The sequence below is a fragment of the Balaenoptera ricei genome, chromosome 12, assembly GCF_028023285.1.
Source record: "Balaenoptera ricei isolate mBalRic1 chromosome 12, mBalRic1.hap2, whole genome shotgun sequence".
In the NCBI taxonomy this organism is placed as follows: domain Eukaryota; kingdom Metazoa; phylum Chordata; class Mammalia; order Artiodactyla; family Balaenopteridae; genus Balaenoptera; species Balaenoptera ricei.
In genome coordinates, this window is record NC_082650.1 from 30,964,670 (window position 1) to 30,981,053 (window position 16,384).

The 16,384-nt window shown below is 37.7% G+C and overlaps 1 protein-coding gene across 2 annotated transcripts in view; it reads left to right on the top strand.

Annotated features, from left to right (window-relative positions):
- Positions 1–16,384, top strand: part of STX7 (syntaxin 7) — a 47,919-nt gene that overhangs the window by 17,988 nt on the left and 13,547 nt on the right. For both annotated transcript variants that reach the window (XM_059941191.1, XM_059941192.1), the window contains 2 exons: positions 13,858–13,927; positions 15,922–16,015. In XM_059941191.1, coding sequence (XP_059797174.1) covers positions 13,858–13,927; positions 15,922–16,015 — 164 coding nt within the window. The remainder of the gene's footprint in view (positions 1–13,857; positions 13,928–15,921; positions 16,016–16,384) is intronic.

Here is a 16,384-nt window from a genome sequence, read left to right on the forward strand (position 1 = left end):
TGTTTGTTTTTTAGTTGTGAGTTAAGTTTTATTTGGGGCAAAATGAGGACTGTAGCCCGGGAGACAGCATTTCAGATAGCTCTGAGAAACTGCTCAGAAGTCAAACCTCTGTTAATGGACATTTTATCCTAAAATTATATGTTTAAAAGTTGAGGAGCTTACCGTTTATGCTGCCTCCCTATTGAATCCTTCCTTCTGAGTTCTGTATAGATAAAATGTGGTGCTTATTATACAATAAAATTTTTCATATATGTTTCCACTCTCTTATTTAAAAATTAATTTAACTATTATTAGATTTTTCCACTATAAATATATTCAGTATGCTCAGTAATTGTATTACAGAGTGGCTTCTCTTATTAAATAAAGTTCGTGGTCAGTTGTGTAACTGCTGCCCAGCTGCCCTGTGATGCTGCCTGTGTGTACAGTTTAGTTGGCTCAATGCTGGTGTGAGAACGGGACAACAAAACTCAGGCTGGGCTGTTTAGTTTTGGTTTCCTGGAATGGTTTTGACAATTCTTGTCCTCATCTCTTTGACACTTTTTTTGTTGTTTTTCACCAATTAGTAAGCAATATTTTTCATTAAAGAGTATATTGCCTTTTATACTTACTCCAGTCTGGGTTTTTTCTTAAAGCAGTTATTAATTGGTTTGCATATTAATTGATTTGGAAGAACCCAACGGTGATACAAAATGGTGTTCTGTAAGTCTTGGGACATTTCCTTTTCGAGTCATCTTTCTTGTTATAGTGTCATTATCATGATCATTATTTGAAGAAACCATTGTTGTAGTAGCATATTACTCATATTGAGTATGGCCACCGACTTCTCTGGAATAGTTTGTTCTTCATCCCATTTAACGTCCCAAGAGAATGCCTGCAGACATCCCCAAGATCCCCTCGTAGCCTGTGGATTATTATTTTTCTACTGGGGAATGTGGAAGCCTTTAGCTAAAAATCCAGCTAAGGCCTGTTTACTTGGGAGTGCTCAGAGCACTGCCTTTCTGCTGGGGTGGGGGAGGAGAGCTGGGCAGGGTGGCCCAGATACATCCAGTGACTTTAGTTGTATAGTATTGCCTGTACACCTTGCTTTACTCAAAAATCTCGTTCTGAAAAAAAAAAAAAAAAAAAATCGCATTCTGGAAGATATGTAAGTTAGTATCTTTTAGCTCTCTTTACTGTTTACTCTGTGCCTCATATTTGGTATTTTGAATCTGTTTTTTTGTACATTGTTATTTGATCTTCTAGCCAACTCTGTCAGATGAGAAAATTTAGGTTTGAAGTGGTTAAGTCACTTGCTCAAGTTCATATAACTATTATGGAGAGGCTGGCACTTGAACCCAGGACAGTCTGATTCACATAACACTATGCATTTGGATCATGTTTTATATTGTACCAGGTCATTGTGCATTTATGTGCATTCATTCATACCATGAGTATTAAGCATCTGTGATGTGCTGGGCACTGTCTGGATGCCAGAGATACTTCAGTGAATAAAACAAGCAAAATACCTGCCTTTATGGAGCTAACCTTTAGTGAGAGAAGACAGACAGAACATAAATAAATAGTGTATTGGAAGGAGGTGTTAAGTGTTATGAGAAGCAACCTGACAAAAACATAACAGTGGGATCTGATATCCTGGAGAGGGGACTGCATTTCTAAATGGGATACACAGGGAGCCAGGGTAGGCCTTACTGAGGAGATGATAGTTGTACAAGTATTTAAAGGAAGTAAGGGAATGGACCCTTCAGTGTCTGGGGAGAGAATGTTCTAGATGGGGGGGTGGCAGGTACAGGGCCCTGAGGTGGGAGCCTGCCTGGGCGTTGGAGGCGTGGGGGAGGGGTGGGTGTGTGCAGAGCACAGAGAGGGGAGAGTAGGGGCTGGTGGGGGGGCTTGGGGGGCCCTTACCGGCTACCGTAAGAACTCAGGCTTCTACTCTGGGTAGAACCAGCCTTTTGAGCATGTAAATAAATGGAAAGTGGATACATAGATAGAATGTGCTCATCTAGTCAGCATTACACTTTATTTTCTCTCTGTATAGTAGAACTCAGAAGGATTCATTTGTAGAGACAGCATAAACGCTTAAGTTCCCCAACTTTTAGACCTGTAAGCTTAGGATAAAAATCTCCATTAACAGAGGTTTGGTTAAATGACGTATGGCACAGTCATATAATAGAGGAAGCACAGTGTTGGGCTTAACTAGAGTTTTGGATTTGTCAAGTGGTTAAGATAAGTGGAGAGAGGGGCTTGAGGATACAAGCGAGAGAGTGAAGATGATGACATTTAAGCTGACTGTGGCGTTTAAATTGGGTCAGGAGGCAAGCGAAGACATGGGGGGAAGGGGAGGTCATGCAAGGGAAAGTGGCCAAGTGGCAGGACCAAAGGATGCTAGGTCCTGGGGGGTCAGAGGCTCGTTGGGGTCAGGGTGCCAGTGGGAGAGAGCTAGACATACAGGAGGTGGTGATTTGTAAGTGGTGTGTGTGAAACCAAGGTTATGGAGGAGTTACGGTTGCTGGTAATGAGAAGGCATTTGGTAAGATCTTGGAGTGTGTGATTACGGGAGGGTGGAGGACAAGATCATTTGGAAAAAAGCGTGCAAAGAAATGAGGCGAGTATGGTGGCAGCATTATCAGCATGGGTATTGAAATCACCAGGAGTTGAGAGAGGATTTGACAGTGACAGTGAGCTAGGAGCTAGCTAAAGCCATCAGCAATTCAAGGGCTGTGGCCTGAGCAATCCAAAATGGCAACAACTGTTAACGGGGCTCATGCTTTCTGTGTGTCTAATCTTTCCTGTCATTTAGTCTTCATTTCTGAATTTGTCTTTCTCTTTTTTTCCCTGAGTTCCTCTACTTTCTGCTTTGCTGCTGCCTATTATCTGGCCATCTTGTCTATGAGCTGTTCTGTGATTTTCCTTTAAAATTGCAATTGCCTCACTGAATTAAAAAAAAAAAAATGTGGTGCTATTTTGGGTTATAATTTTCACCTTATCCACTTCTGTGGCAACATTTTTTCCTGCTGCGTTTTCTTTGTAGCGAGTTTTGCTGTTCTTTTCTGCTGTTTTGTATAATCTTTTGCATGGCTGCTCTGTCTGTTCTCTTGGTTGTTGTTCAGTGGAATGAGCTTGCTTTTCCTGGCAGGAGACAGCTGGGAAGGGAGAGGGTGCCCAGGCTGTGCTCTCGGGCTCCTTCCTCTCTGCACTGCCCTGAGGCACTGTTTCTTTCCCCCTCTGCCTCTCAGAACCTAGCCTGGCGTAGGGGAGTTCCCCCTCCAGTCCAGACGTCCCCCCCGTCACTCCATTGGTTCCCCAGTGCATAGCCACTTCTTTCTAAGGCATCCCCCTCCTCTTAGGGAAAGGTGACCCTTTCAGAGATGAGCAGCCTGGGGCCCCGAGCATGGTCCAAGCCTCGGCTCTCCGCCTCGCTCAGCAGAGTGCCTGCTTCCTGTCTGCCCTGCCCCGGTCCCCCTTGGGGGCCACCATCATCTCCTGGTGGTGCACACTTGCTGGTGACATTTTGGCGCTCTGCCTCCCCAATTCTCCTCTGCAACACCCCTGTTTCCTATCCCATCCCCATGGCTTCCCACTCACGATCTGTTCTTTTCTGTTGCTTCTGGCCACATGTACGTATTTTTGAGAATTCTTTTGTGGTCTTAATTTCTCTGAAAATGTAACTTACGTGGGTTTTCTTTTTTCCCGCCTCTCTGTTCTATATGGCTTGAGGAGGGAAGAAGAGGGAAGATTCAGGAAAAAACTTGTACCATGTTCCTATAGGAAGCAGAAATCCATTTGCAGTGTTTTAGCAAAAACATGTGAGCAGCAGGGTCTTGCAAATAAAACTGATCAGAAATTGGGACTGAGATAAACAGTTGAGGAATCACTACCATATGAGCTGGAGGTGAACTTCCTCACACGGCTAATACTCAGGCTGCTTTTGGAGCAGCAGGAGGACTGTCGGGCCATCCAGTGGATGACAGCAAGGAAGCTCATCCAGGAGGTGAGGAGGGCCGAGGAGGGCTCGGGAAGGCTGGAGAACCGCGAGGAGGAAGGCTGCCCCGCTGGCAAGTCCCCCTGTGTTAGCTGAGTACACAGATCACCTACTCAAGGGGCCACGTCCTCCTCTTGGCCTCTGTTACTCCCGATTCTAGACTCTCTCTGAGCAGGTCAGCTGAGCAGGGCCACATGATAAGATGTTAGGACTGAACATCTTTGCTAAGACAGAGCTTGCAGTGTTCTGGCCGTCTTAGAAATCCAAAATACTGTTTACATACAGTTTTCAAATGGCTTGTTTTTGCACTTTGTTCATTTTTAAGAATCATGACTTTAGATTTAACTCTTTATTAGTCTACAGTAGCTTTAAAATGCCCTAAATTTCTACTTTGTTAGCCTGTGTGCCTTTCTCCCTCTAAATATTCGGAAAGAAAACCAATGAGAAATTTAAAATTAAATGTGTTCTAAATGGGAGATTGCTTCATGGAAGCAGGACTTGCCTGCAAGTGTTGGAGTGCCAGGAAGGAGAGTACAGTAAACCAGCAGGCTTGGCCCCGAGGGGCAGGCTTCACCTTGAGCTTCTCAGCTCAAGACTCATCCTTTAGAAGATCCTTCAGTTTCCTCCCCACCCTTCTCCTCCCCACCATTCACATCAGTTCTTTTACCCATAGAGAAGATAAGCTCCCTATTCAGGTCATAAGACAGAGCATGAGATAGAGAGCCTATTGGAAAAAAGCCCATAATTATTTTAGTAGCTTTGTTTCAGATTCTCTAAGGAGTTTTTCTACTTACCATGTGCTTTTTAGAATTATAATATCCTTTTCTTGGACCTAGTTCACTTGATTTTTTTTCTCAGAACCTTTTTGTGTTGAAACTTATTTTCAATTAGCTGATATATTTTCTCATGATACATTATCCTATGCACCTTGTACTGTGTAATGAGCCCAACCTAATGATTCTAACTCTGATTATAGTAAACTTACCAGTAATAGCATCTCGTGTTCTTACAGAAATCTATGCCATTTTGAAAATGTTTTTATATATATATCATCTTCTATAATACTTCAAACCACCCTTTAAAATAGGTAGAGTGTTTGATAGATGACAAAAGAGTTGTCTAAAACAGAATTTGTTTTTATTAATATTTAGTTGGGTTTTTTTTCTAGTTCAGTTTCTTACTTGTGTGTATACGTGTCACTGTCAGGTGGTAGCTGACTTCCCTCCTAATTAGGGGTTATAACTGTCTTGTGTCAATTGATATTTTATCATTATCTCTACAATTCTCATAACTGTATCAGAGTTTATTAAGTTTCAACACCCTTCTACAGCATGGTTCACATTAATATATATTAATAAGAATATTCTTACTGTCCATTTCTGACTTTCAGGAGAAAAACATTAAGCCACTTCATACTGTTGGCTCTCATTTATTGAGCTCTTTCTGTTTCCAGTACAAGGTGCTTACATACATTGTCCTCAGTTGAAGTTCATCATAACTGAGGAAGAGGTGATTCTCCCTCTGCTTGACTGGTGAGGCAGTTATAGCTTAGAAAGATGAGGTCAATTGCCCAAGGTCAGCAGCCAGCAAGAAGTGAGGTCGGGTTTCCAAATCAGACCGTCTGGCTCCCAGGCTGCTTGCCGGCTGGTCAGTGTTACACTCCACTTCTTCTTCCTCAGTGTGATGTGGGTGAGACCGAGTCAGAATCTCAAAACCACTTGTCCAAGGGTGTTAGTAACCATTGTTTTTTTTCTACGATTGACAGTTTCAACTGTGAATTATTTGGGGTTGAGCAACAGAGATATTATGTGCTAAAAGAGCAGGTAGTTGTATTCTGTTCTCCGTTGTTTGGAGACATTTCTTTGAAGGCACACATGCCTGTTAGGGCTGGCCCAGGCAGCCCAGCCACTCTCAGTGGTCAGACAGCATCCTCCCTGGTCCCCAGGGCACTCTGACAGGTGGTGACATTACACAGCCCCTGATGCCAACTGTTGCCTACAGTTTGTACAGCAGAAAAAAATACCCTTTGCTGTGAAGCGTTTTTTTCCTTAGGTCATCCACTAGATGGCAGCAGACTCACATGGAACAGAATGGGTGTTTGGTACTGAAAATAATGAAGAGCCAGAAAGGGGATGGTTTGGGTTTTGTGGAAATAATAATGCGCCTTTTCTGGATGTGTAGGAAATAGTGTTATCTTTACGTCATGAAAAATGTAATATATACTGTAAAGTCTAGAAGTAATGGTAACTCTCTAGAAGTAATGGTGCAAGTAGTTGCAGATTGTGGATAACGCAAAAATAATTTGTTCATTGTATTGTTGTAGAGGTGCATCTTGGTTTAATCCTATCTCAGTGTATCAGTATCAGGTGAATTTTTCTTCAAGTAACTGTTTATGATTATGTAAAAAATTTGTTTCTTAATTTTTATGTTTCACAGGTTTTTTTCTTTCAAATTAGACATATGTCAATAAAAATGAATATGACTGCTTCATAAATTCACAGTATCCCAGGCGAGGTAATGAAATGAAACCCAGTAGACATGACTTGGAAGAAGCTAGGAATGATTATCAGTTTTCCCAGATCACCATCCTGTTTGTCATCTATCTAGAAACCTCTTTTTTGTCTCTCTCTCTTTTTCTCTAAACTAATTTTTCTTAAACATTTTTGAACATGGTCAACTTGAGTAAGGCAAGAGATCCTATGAACCACTATCCTAAAACTAGGAGATAGTCAAAAACTGGAGAGTAATAAAATAATAGATTGGTAACGATATAGTGACTTTACAAAAATGTTCATCCAATACAATGAAAAGGTAACCATAATTGTTTCTAAATTAATGTGAGAAGAGCAGCAATTGAAAATAAAAACCCATACAAGCCAGCACCTATGATGTACTGGTAACATATTCTTTCTGAAAATTGCAAAAATCTAACCTAGTATACATGCATGTTCAGTGGAAGATTTGCAGCGTTGTTCAGTTTTGTGTGAAACAGACAACATAGTGAGTACTTAGTACACTCAAGTACCATACTGAATTGAGTTTGTGAATACAAAGTTTTAGTAATTTTTACTAATTTAGGACAAGGATCAGCCAATTTTTACTATAAAGAGCCAAATAGTAAACATTTCAGGCTTTGCTACCCACATATGGTCTCTTGTGTATTCATTGTTGTTGTTTTGTTTTTTGTTAACCCTTTCAAAATGTAACAACCATTCTTAGCTGGAGGGCTGTATAAAACTAGGCTGGAAGCCCTGACAGGCCATGAATGGCTGACCCTGGTGTAAGAGGGTAATACTGCTCATATGTAAATTGATGTCTCTAGAATCTTGCCAGTTCATAAGACCTGAAGAAAGGACAGGTGTTTATTCCTGATCAGCTTCAGTAGGGCGGAAGAATCCTTGTGGTCCACTGGTAGGCCTTGAAATGTACTTTGAACACTACTTGAAACACCTAAGCATCTCAGCTCATCTCCTATTAAGTTACTCCAAGTTAGCACAGACTTATTTTTCCTTTGTTTGCTTTGGCAACTATCATACACCTGGATTATGAAATAATCTTTTTAAAAGCCTTTTACTTTTAGCCCTTTTAGCACAATGAAAAATACTGTTTTAGAAACTAAGAAATCTATATTCTAATCCCAGCTCTTCTACTTAAATAGCCATAGTTTCTTGGACAAATCAGTTATTTTGTTTGGTTCTCAACTTCATGTATATAATAGAATTGAACTAATGCCATGTAATATTTCTCCTAAATTTGATTCAGTAATTTCAAATTTATGTTTCCATAGGCCCTTTATCACCTGATCAGATGATACCTTTACTTGATCCTCAAGTTTAGAGCTATACAAAGTAAAGAAATACAAGTAAATGAGTGTTGATGTCCAGAAACCCTTCACTGTGCCCGGTGGATAGTGGATGGCCAGACCATGTCGAATGAATGAGTAATAAAGGAGCATACCTACCTTTCTTAGCTTTCTTCTTATATATGCCTTGTGTTTTAGAAATACATATGACTTCTTATATAGGATTCAGTCTTTCTAATGCTCTTTTGTTGTTCAGTTTAAAAAATACTCGTTGAGTGTGAACAATATGGTGGGTTCTAGAGATACGGTAATGAACAATGGATACCTAGTTCTTGCCTTTAAGGAGTTTACCCTTGTGGTTGGGGGAACCAGTCAGTAATCTGATCATTTCAAGTCATGTCTAAGTACGGTATTAGAGGTTTGAATCTCCAAAACAAAGTGTCTAGTGTCTTACTTCAAAAACAATACAAATGCCACCTCTGTTAAGGCTTTTTGGATTGTCCTTCAGTTGAATGCCTATATTATAGGTCCTTGTTTGAAACATTATTATTAACATTTATATAATGTACTTTTTTTTCTCCTTTTCTAGATTACATGCTGCCTGAGTGTAAGGGGCCTTGTCTTACATTTGTATTCATGAAAAACATCTAGCACTCATTAATTTAATGCACTCTGTTAGGCAAAACGTAATGGTTGCATTTCTAAGAAGCTTCAATTTATGAGATACTGTGTTATTAAAATTATTGTTTCAGAGTGAGAAGAAGGTTGTCAGCTAAAGCGTTTGACTTGTAAAGAGCTTCAATATTTATGAAACCTAAATAGCGCTAAGTAAATCTAGCTTTTGATTACAAGTAGCTTGTTTTATGAGTCTGGCCTTTCTTTTTGTGATTGTTGCTAGGACTCTGACTGTTAATCACCTGCATTACTCGTAGTGGAGGTAAGCAAAGCTCAAAGACTCTTAGACTAGTTTAACAACCAGTTTTTTCCCTTAAGACTGGTTCTGTAATGATACTTCCCAGTGGTCATGGTATTATAAACCAAAAAGAGCCAGTGTAATAAGGATTTGGGGTATCAGATGACCAAAAATAAATGTCCATTATAGTTCATACTTTTTGTTTCCGATAATGAACATATTTCCCTTTTTGCATACTTAAGCTTGAAAAAATTAAAAAGCCCCTGTCTAACATGGTGCCGCTTTGACTCATACAACCTGAACTCCTCTCCCATCTCTACGGATGGGTAGGACCAAGGCCTGTTTATTTCCTGCCTCCAGTGCCAGGTCTAGTGGGTGATTTCCAGTCCATTCCTCCTCTGCTTCTACCAGATGGAGGTGGGATTATATTCCTTATTTGGATATTGTCTGTAAATCACCTCAAGGGATGGAAGAAAATTTGCAAGTGAGTAATTAGGTGTAAATGTGATCTATTTCTCTTCACTTTTGCCCCTTAGTTCCTAAATCTGAGTGTTCTTTCTGGCTGTGGGTGAAGCAGCACCATGGAGTGGTGGTTCTTTGAGAGCGTAAAGATCCCATGGGGCTGCAGTTCACCTTCCCGAGATACTGTCTCTCAGATGACACCGTAATTGGGTCTTCAAAAGGCCATTAAAAATTCTAGAAGTCCAGCAGCTTCCAGATAATGGAGTACTGGGAGACCAAGGAATCCCATTGTCCTTGGAAGTTCTGTTAATTTTTTTTTCTCTGTAAATTGAATATCTTGATCAAAAGCACTGGTGTGTAGAATACCATGATTGTGATTAACCTATGGATTAGGAAGCTGGTAGAATCATGGGGGCAGGGCAGCAGAAGAAGCATAACAAAATCCATAGTACTGCTGTTTCAGTGAGTATAAAATTCTGCCTCCAACACGATGGAAGGCGTATCATCATCTTGCCACTGGGTGACTGGCTCATACCCCCATAGATGGCGCCACATCACATATTTACTTTTGATTGCTATTGCTGCAGATTGGTACATGGCATTTCCAGTAATCATGTTAATCTGAGAAAGGGGAAGTCCAGTTGGTGAGCCTACATGTGGTTTTTATTCTTAAGCCATTGCTGGTTTATTAGTCCAGTGAACAAGTGCTGTAGAAGTTGGGGTGAGGGGCAGGCTGGTTAACATACATAGAACAAAATCTAGAAAGAGATAAACCAACAAGAGAACATAACACCTAACACGTAGCAGGCAGCTCAGGTCACTGGGTCACCTAGTATACCACGGTTTACTTTTTATCCAGGGCTTAGTAGCAAGACTAGAACTGTTCCTCAAAAGGTAACATTGGTTTGCCAAAGAGAGCATGATTTTGCTCCAAGATTCTAAGGGACTCCTGTGGTCTTTCTTTCTTCCTAGTGGGACTTGCCACTAGTTTTATACAGAACTGTGAAATTGCATAGGCTCTTGAGTTACCATTGGATCAACCAGGTCATTAAAGCCAAGTTGTAGAGCTGCTTGTACCAACACTTGAACTAGCTGGATAGCCTTTTCTTTTGCGGAATTGAAGCCAGAGCTGGCAGCCTTTGGGGGCATTCAGTAAAATGGGTTGGAGCCGCATAAAAAGTCTCACTAAGCACTGTTTCCCCATTTGTATTTGAGACTGCAAAGAAAAGCAATTTGTCATTTACTTTGCAGAAGTATGTCAATGATCCATACGGGTTAATGGACCAAGATTCTTCACCAAAGAAGCAGGGTCCTGTATTTTCATGGAATTTATCTTCCATCTACTGGCATACTTCCATCCTTCCAAGGCATCTAAGAGTGCATGTTGCTTCTTGCCTTTCAGATCCTAAAAGCACATGTAAGCGGTGTGTTGGACTAGTGTAGCGTCCCATTGGAGGAGAGGATCAACAACCTTGACAAGTAACTTGTAGTACAGAGATAAAGAGTATATACAACCCTAAGATAAGACTGTGAAGGCTCTACGCCATCCCATCCAGTTGAAAACAAACTCCTTCTCGTGTTTTCTATTTTTTTAGGTTAGAGCAAAAAGTATTTACCGTATCAGCAGGTTTATACAGGGTGCCAGAGATTGTGATGATCTGTTCTAGTAAATAGATCACATTTTGAGGAGCACTGCAGTTGGAGTCACCATTTGAATAAGCTTCTGCTAGCCATCATAATTGCCTTCTGCATCCTCCAGACAGGCCAGTTAAATGGGAATAGGGGAGGCTTCACCCCGCTCAGCTTGTCAGGTCTTCAGAGGCATTTCTGAGCAGTACACAAGAATAGGTGTTGCTCCAAGTTTTCTGTTTTGTTGGAGTATTGCGCCCTCAGGGGCTCCCGGTTATCTCTTCCTTTGCATATAAGCCCTTACTCAGGGAGAAAGGTTGAAAACGGGTTTCTGAGTGTATCTGTTTACAAAAACTAGGGAAATAACTACTTGGTAGATTTAGGCTCCTTCCCACTGGGCCTATCAGAAGCATGTCTACTTAAATTTTTTTAAGGGCGGAACAGTTTTATATAGTGTTCATACATTAAAGTTATTTATCCTTTCCAGGATTGATATTCTTTTCAGTCTTTCTTTTGCTATTCATGTTTTCAGTGAATATTATCAATTTTTAAAGTTCCTGTTCCTGGCCCATTTTTGTACTGGCTTGTCTGACCTTTTCTCAGTTATTTCTGATTCTTTCTACATGATGGACATTGCTCCTTCCTATGTCTTTACCTTTTTTCAAGGCTTTTGATTGTAATTATATTATCATCTGCTTATTTTTCTTGATTTTTACCAATCTGATATGTGTTGATTATCAATGAAGTTTAATTTCTCATTTTTTTTTGCTTGTTATAATTTTAAGATGATACCTTTTACCCATTTTTCACTGAGCTATTTTTATATTTCCAGTTTATAGGATTTTTTTCTGTATTAGGGATATTAACCCCTTTACTCATTATATGCTGCAGGTATTTTCTCCTGTTTACACACACGCACGCACGCACATTACTTATATATATTTGTAATGTAGATACATATTTTTCATATAGTATTTTAAAATTTTGTGTATGTTTTGCCAGTTTGATATATTTTCCTTCATGGTTTTTAGTTTTGTATCATACTTGGATAATATTTTATACCTCATGCCAAGATCATAAATAAGATTGTGTAATAAATACATTTTTATAGTTTTATGTAACAGTTTAATAGTTTCTTATATTAATAATTTATTACAGATTTATTTTACTTCATGAGGTAAGCTAGAGTTCTCTGTTTTAACCCCCAAGTGGTTAGTCAGTTTTCCTGGTGTCATTTATTGAGCAATCTATTTTTTTTTTTCACTTATTGTGACCTTTTTTAAAAGACAAGAGCCCTCTAGATATGTGATAAATGCCTGCATCAGTTTGTCTTATCAACATACTTTTTTTGAAAATCAAAGCTTTAAACCCCTATAAGGTAGCCCAAGAAAATCTGTTGAGGTTAAGAAGGAAATATGTAATTGGAAGCCGCCATAAGTTATAAAACAGCAAACAAAATTCCTCCACCTCACAAAAGAAAAATCTGTTACTGAAAAGAATGGCAAAAAAGAAATTCCTTTGTAAGTAGCTGAATGGTTAACAGTTGCTATATGATTCCTCTCCAGTATTTATATTTTTCATCTTTGACTTGAAACCAATATTTATTACATCATCCTCAGTGAACAAAAGTTATCCTGTGTTTCGGAATACAATCATTCCTTTGATCCCATAAATATCAATAAATAGTGACTATTTAAAAGCATTTAAGCTATATAAATAAACGATTATTTTAAATGAAAAGAATGGGTGGGTTGAATCATTTTTCTCTAGTTCTTGGAAGTGTGAAAGTTCCTTACTTTGAGATGGATTTTCAACTTGTTTCTACTTGACACTTTATTTGTGTATATGAATGCATAAAGCGAGGACCTCCCCTTTTGTAAAGAGCCCGTTTTTTTTATTACAGTGGTCATAGACTTCTGAGTGGTGAACTTAGCATAAAATATTTAAAACCTACAGAAGAGTAAAAGTATATAGTACAGTGAACTTTTTATATACCCTTTACCTGGGTTCACCAGTTGCTGACATTTTTCAACTTTTGTTTAGTCTCTCTCTCTCTCTGCAGATTCAAATTCAAGTTTCTCCAGTTGTCTCCACAACTTTTTTGTAGTTTTTGTGGGTTTGTTTTTTTTTTTTTTTTCCTGATTCAGAATCCAGTCAAAAATCATACACTGGGTGTTTTAGTATTTTGTGTTTTTTAGTTCTTTAATTTAGAAAGCTTTCCTGCTTTCATACTTTTTTTCTTTTGTTGACATTGACATTTTAAAAAGTACAGGCCAGTTGTTTTGTAGATTATCCTGTAATTTAGATTGGTCTGATTTCTTTCTCATGATTAGATTCAGGTTAAATATTTTGGCAAGAAAAATACATAAGTCATACTGTGACTTTCTTGTTGCATTATGTCAGGAGGCTCATAATGCTAGTTTGTACCATTGGTGGTCCTAAATTTGATCATTTGTTTTATAAGCAACAGATTTATCTTTGATAAAGTTAATTCAAAGTAGTGACATCTGTGTGATGATAATTTGAGGTCATGTGAGTATCCCCGTGGTTTTAGCATCCTTTGATCTTTGCTTGAATCACTTACTACATAGATAGTTGAAAAATAATTTTTCTAATTTTGTTATTCCCCCTTCATTTATTAACTATAATTCATTCACTTTATACCCCAGTGAATTATGTAATTCTAACAATTATTTTCCTTACAATTTTTATGCCAGTATAGTTACGTGAAAGTCCATGTGCCATTGTACTAAATGTTCTGATGGAATAGGGAAGACGATAATATTTTTGGCTCATAATTGCCGTTTCACGTGGTAAGGGCCCCACACAATACTCTTGAAAATAAATCCATTGTCTCTAATCTTGAGTTTTAATTTAATTAATTTAATTAATCTTGAAAATTAGTCCATTGTCACTAATTAGATTTGAATAAACCATTTCTTTTTTTTTTCTCAACTAATACTTCCTATATTTATCTCTTTGTTTTTGTTTTTCTAACTGTCCTATTGTTTGTATTAATTTCTATTGCCCTAACATTTGTAACAATTACACATTTATTTTCTATCATAATAGCTGCGGAAATACAGAGGACTCTGAATCAACTTGGAACACCTCAAGATTCACCTGAATTGAGGCAGCAGCTGTAAGTATTAATTAAACAACAAAAAGGAAATAGAGGGGAAAAACCACCTATTGTTATGTTCCTTTGATAGTGTGTAGTGTTATGTTTATTGGAGAAAACAATGGAAAATTAATAAGGTTTTTCTGCTGCCTCATTTGTACTAAGCTTTTGTGTAGGTTTTTTCCTGTCCAGAGTGGGCAGATGTTTTTCTTTATTTTAAAGATCTGGCTTATTCTATCAAAGCAGAACTTCTTTGGTTAGCTTTTTTATACCTTTTAATAGGTTGTTTTTGATGGCTTTGAAAAACGGTACTCTGAGCTTCTCTATTTGTGTGATTCATTTCCCATAGCTAACACTCCATATGATGATTTTTATTTCACTTAGATTCAATGCATATCCAATATGAACTATGCCCTAAAAGTTTATATTTACATCTTTGAATTTCAGAAAGCATTAGCCTCTGTTTAAAAAAAAAAAGTTGTAATGAAGTTATTTAGTACATATTTGAATAAATTAACATGCTATTAGAAAAACAGCAATAATACCTCGTGGTGTTACAGATTTTACAGAGTGTTTTTACGCATTTTGTCATCTGAACCTTACAAAATTGGAGTGAGCTAGATAGAGTAAAAGAACTATTTCCATTTTGCTTATAAGGAAAACATGTCTGTTTCGGATTTGATGATTTGCGCAACATTATTCTGAACCTGAATCTTAAATCTTAGTTCAGCACTGTTAACAGCTACAAATTTCAAGTAATATATATGTAATAAGTGATATGCCAAACGTTAGCTACAGAAGGAAAAATTGCAAAGAAGAAATTAAGAGATAGGTAATAGTAATTCACATTTTTATGAAGTACAATTTGAGGAATTTGCAGTTGTCTCTAATTTGTATTTCATTTTTCTGCAGTGGATAGATATCAAGGTGCTAAACATGCCCCAAATCTAAATAATAAACCATCATTTATTAAAATAAAATGGAATAGAAACCGTAATTCTTAATAGTTAATAATATTTTGCTAAGGTTAATAGTGGAGATTCTGAATATGTAGACATCATTAAAGTCTTCTTTTAGAATTTTAATTATATTACTTTTTCCTAAAGATTTTTAAAAGGCATATTAAAGATAGGGCACTTGGTAAATATATATAAGTAGGGTATAATTCTTCCTTATCAGTCAAATACAGATATTTATACTAAAACATATTTTTACAAAGTATCTCATTATTTTAAAGGATCCTAAGTGTGACCAATACATGTTTAAAATGAGAGATAATATATATGAGAAGTACTGATGTTGTGACTTCTAAAGCATCACATTAATACAGGCTTTTTTTTAGTGTTAATTTCTTTAGTTAGAGATCTTAGTTTTTACTTTATAAGCTAGCTAGCAAGATAGATATAAATAGCTATATAATTTACCTCTTTTACTGTGTTCTGTTCTTTTTACAGAGAAGTGCTATTGTTTTTTCCACAGCAGACTTAAATGATAGTAAATTCGTATTATCCATGTCTCTGCTTTTTTTTTTTTTTTTTTTTTTTTTTAAGTATCTATAGGATATAAATGTTCAGGTAGAGAAATATGAGAGGCTGGCTGTACCCTGAGACCTGGGAACTGGGCAGAGTTTAAGACAACAAATCCTCTTTACTTATTCAACTGACCTCCCAATTGTGGAATGCACATAAAAGGCTCCCACAGCCACCAAATCTCAAACGTCAGACACTTTACAATCTCATGTTGGCTTTTGTCATCTTCCTTTCTAAATGGCTGCTGATTTATTTCTCAGAGCTTGGTTACTCCATGTATGAGTAAAGAACCTTCCACATAGTATTTGTTCAATATTTATCAAAGAATAGAACCTGAAAATTTTGTTTTCATAGAGAAAATTTGGAGCCAGTCTATAAAAAAGTGATTTTTCTAAAACTATTCATCAGGGTTGAATCAGGTGGCAGAGTTGCAGCTTAAAGAAATGTTTTAGTTCTTTCGCTATAATGCGTGTTTTCTTATTTTAGGCAACAGAAGCAGCAATATACGAACCAACTTGCCAAAGAAACAGATAAGTACATTAAAGAGTTTGGATCTCTGCCCACCACCCCCAGTGACCAGGTATGAAGCTTTAAGACACACTGTGGATGTATTGAATGTGAAAGAAATCAAATGTATTGTGGGATCTTTGAACTGTTGTGCTAGAAAGGAAATTAGGGGGAAAAAATCAATTTGAGATTAGTTCACAGAACACAAAACTATATTTAATTGCCCAGATGTAGTATCCTTTGGTTCAATAAAGCAAAAATTATTTCCATGCACTTGCCCTGACCCATAATTAAGTAAGTGCTCAGAAAATGCTTCCTGAGTAATTGTTTCCTGGCCTTCCAGGACTGACTTCATATAACATGCACGCTCATTCAAGATGTGAGGTTTCCTAGGGGCACACGTATTTATTACCCTGCTTATTACTTAGTGGAAGTTATTACT